General features: G+C 41.0%; 1 protein-coding gene across 1 annotated transcript; it reads right to left on the reverse strand.

The window, feature by feature from the left end:
• On the reverse strand, nucleotides 1–2,806 carry LOC103463691 (Rieske domain-containing protein). The gene is made up of 3 exons (XM_008407224.2): nucleotides 2,415–2,806; nucleotides 1,483–1,598; nucleotides 1–957 (listed from the first exon to the last, which is right to left on the reverse strand). Exons 1-3 carry the CDS (start codon nucleotides 2,602–2,604, stop codon nucleotides 859–861), a joined length of 405 nt encoding a protein of 134 aa, XP_008405446.1. The 5' UTR covers nucleotides 2,605–2,806; the 3' UTR covers nucleotides 1–858.
• Between the last annotated feature and the right edge of the window lie 58 nt (nucleotides 2,807–2,864).

Below are 2,864 nucleotides of genomic sequence, written 5' to 3' on the forward strand. Positions count from 1 at the left end.
TTGAAAGAAGAGGGAAATAGATTTTAATTTATTAAAAAAAAAATCTGAGCAGTACGAAAAGCGTTTGCACTAAGTACATCTTGGTCAATATACTCAGTCGAACCACCTTTCATGAAATCACATCTACAAGTCTTTTTCTATGTGTCTCTAACAGGTTTACACATCTACAAACATTTTGCACTCTTTGCAAAACAGTTTGAGCCTTACTCAGATTGAATGCAGTGACGGTGAGCAGCATTTTGTCCAATCTTGCCACAGATTCTCACTTTGAATTTGAAAAGTATAAAGTATCCCCCACATCATGACGCTTCCACCGCTATTTTCACATTGCGAAGGTGAACGGTGTGTTCAAAGTCTTGTGCAGTGTAGTGTTCAGTTGGTGGCACTATTTTACCACACTTCAGGGTCACCAATGCAAACACACGGGAGACGTTTCAGAGTTTTATTTACATAAACTAATATTGAAAACAAATCCTCTTTTTTACTTACACCTCACAATTTGTTCTGTCAGATAAAGTCTTAATTAAATAAATGACGTTTGTGGGGCTAGACAAACAGGATATGAATACTTTTGCAAATAAATGTATTTGTTGTATTTTCTCCATTGAGGAAAACATAAAGTTCACAACTCTTCATCTTAACAGTTTGTGTTGAACTCTGAACTTTGCCTGGTATACCAACAAGAAAAACCACTTCATGATGTCATGTCCTCCTCAGACGGTCTCCTTAGTCCTGAGCTCTCAGCAAAGTAAAAACAACTCTTAGAACAACAGAGATAAGGCTCTGGAATGTTTTCGGATGACTTGTGCTTATGGAAAAAGTCTTAAAAATAGGATGAACCAGCTGCGCTGAGATAACTCAGTTTTTCTGATTTGCTGGAAAAGGCCTGAGGGAGAGATGACTTGCGTGCTTCACGTACACGTCGCCGTCCACCAGCTTTACTTCATAAACTTGTTGCTGTGAAAATGAAACCACAAGGCGAAGAGCCATAAGTGCTCGAAAATGATAAACAGCAGTGGAAAACAATTATATCTTAATGTGTGCAACTGATGTCATCTGTGCAAAAACCAGACAATACTGACACAAAAACAACGTGCCATCATATCTAGAGTTTGCTTTACCCAAATTGGGCAGCAGGGCAAAAACCAAAGTTTGACACAATTTATTGAAAACAATTAATTTGCACTGGTGTTGCTGCCATTTTAATTAAATATGGAGGGATTAAATCTTGTGCATTAATTGCAAAATTATATATATTTTTTTGTCTGCTGCTGCAACGAAGAAATTTCCCAAGCTGGGATTAATAAAATAATAAAACATTTATTCTACCCTGTGATATTTTATTATTACAAAATGTGTGTCAAATTCATACTTTTCGCTTGCACATAAGACATTATTTGCTCATATAATCATTTTTATGGAGATTTAAGCACACGGAACGAATAAGGACACAACTAATAAGGCTTTTATTGCATCACTGACCTCTAATAATGTCCCAGACTTCCCAGTTCTGAGATCATAGCCGTAGTCATGCCAGGGGCAGAAGACCTGCAGGACTCCATCCGCCTCCTCAATGTCCCCCTCACACAGAGGACCCCCTGAGGTTAGCGCAGCAAGCAGATAAAGTTACTATGGTGGAGAATTTATGTTAAAAACACAGGTGGATAACAAAGTGTGGGTTTCCAGAAAATGCAATACGTTTTGAGAAGCACACTCAAAAAAAATTGAAAAAATATCAACGCCTCCACCGCCTCCCCTCCCCTCTGCTACTTCTGTTTGGTGAGTTTAAGTTGATGACATCACAAGAGGCGCAAGAATCAAGGTGGACAACAGAGGAGATTATAGCTTTGGACAAACTTTGAGTCATTTGAGCTACATTCCCCCTCATCCTGGTTTCTATTCCCAGAACCACCTTCATGCATTTCATGATTGTCAATTGTTCCTGAATAACTGCTGTGCTCTGAAACACTGCTCAGGAGTGTTGCAAGACTAAGACCTTCTTTTTGCCTCCAAATGGTTGTTTCTAACATATTTCCATTCCTCATATAACATGAGACAGATTCTCTGTCTCTTACTATCATGATATAGTGACAGTTTTAACAACATTGTAAAAACAAAACAACCACAAAAACATTTTTTTACAAAAGCTGCCTTCATAGTTTTAGTCGAGTGTGTCTTATCTAAATTAATCTTCTTTCGAGAAAAAGTGAAGGTGACAATTGGCAATTTCTGAGAACCAGACGGCAGGGGGCAGAATGCCCCCCCCCCCTCCCCCATCTATCCTTCTAGTCTTGCATATTCATATGCATTTGCAAAAGAAACAATCGCCACACATGTCAACATGGGCTGCATTCATCATACATTCAGCAAACCGCAGCTTTCTTTCAAACTAGGCAGAAATGATGTGTTTTTACCGGAGTGAGCACAGCGGGCGTCCATGGCAAAAAACTGTCCCCTGACATAAAAGAGGCAGACATCACCGTCGCGGCCGAAAGGGGAGTACATTAGACGGCAGGGCTTCTTGGAAAGCTCCGAGGCTGGGCCTATAAGTCTCCATGAAGCGCCCGTCGTGTTCCCTTCATCATCCTCCGAGCCAGAAGCCATAAATAACCGCGGGGTTATATGTTTTTGTAATTTGCGCGGCTACAGCCTTGTTTTTTTCTCACGGGTGCGCACGGTGTTCTTGCTGCTCGCGCCATGTAAATATTCCATATTTAACCACCAGACTATCACAGCGCGCATCCAGCAAGGAGCTGCTGCGATCTGTGTCCGCCGAGCTGCTGCTGGCTGCCTGCGGGCAACCACAACCTACCGTCATAGAGCGGGACTACATAGACATAGGTATACGTTGAAGCTATTTGAAG

The sequence above is a fragment of the Poecilia reticulata genome, linkage group LG4 (genome assembly GCF_000633615.1).
Source record: "Poecilia reticulata strain Guanapo linkage group LG4, Guppy_female_1.0+MT, whole genome shotgun sequence".
In the NCBI taxonomy this organism is placed as follows: Eukaryota; Metazoa; Chordata; class Actinopteri; order Cyprinodontiformes; family Poeciliidae; genus Poecilia; species Poecilia reticulata.

Excerpts from the sequence above, each read along its gene's own strand:
- LOC103463691 (XM_008407224.2), bottom strand. The coding sequence starts at position 2,604 with ATGGCTTCTGGCTCGGAGGATGATGAAGGGAACACGACGGGCGCTTCA. Across the intron at positions 1,599-2,414 it reads CGCCCGCTGTGCTCACTCCG|GGGGTCCTCTGTGTGAGGGG; the intron begins GTAAAAACACAT and ends CGCTAACCTCAG. Across the intron at positions 958-1,482 it reads AGTCTGGGACATTATTAGAG|CAACAAGTTTATGAAGTAAA; the intron begins GTCAGTGATGCA and ends TCATTTTCACAG.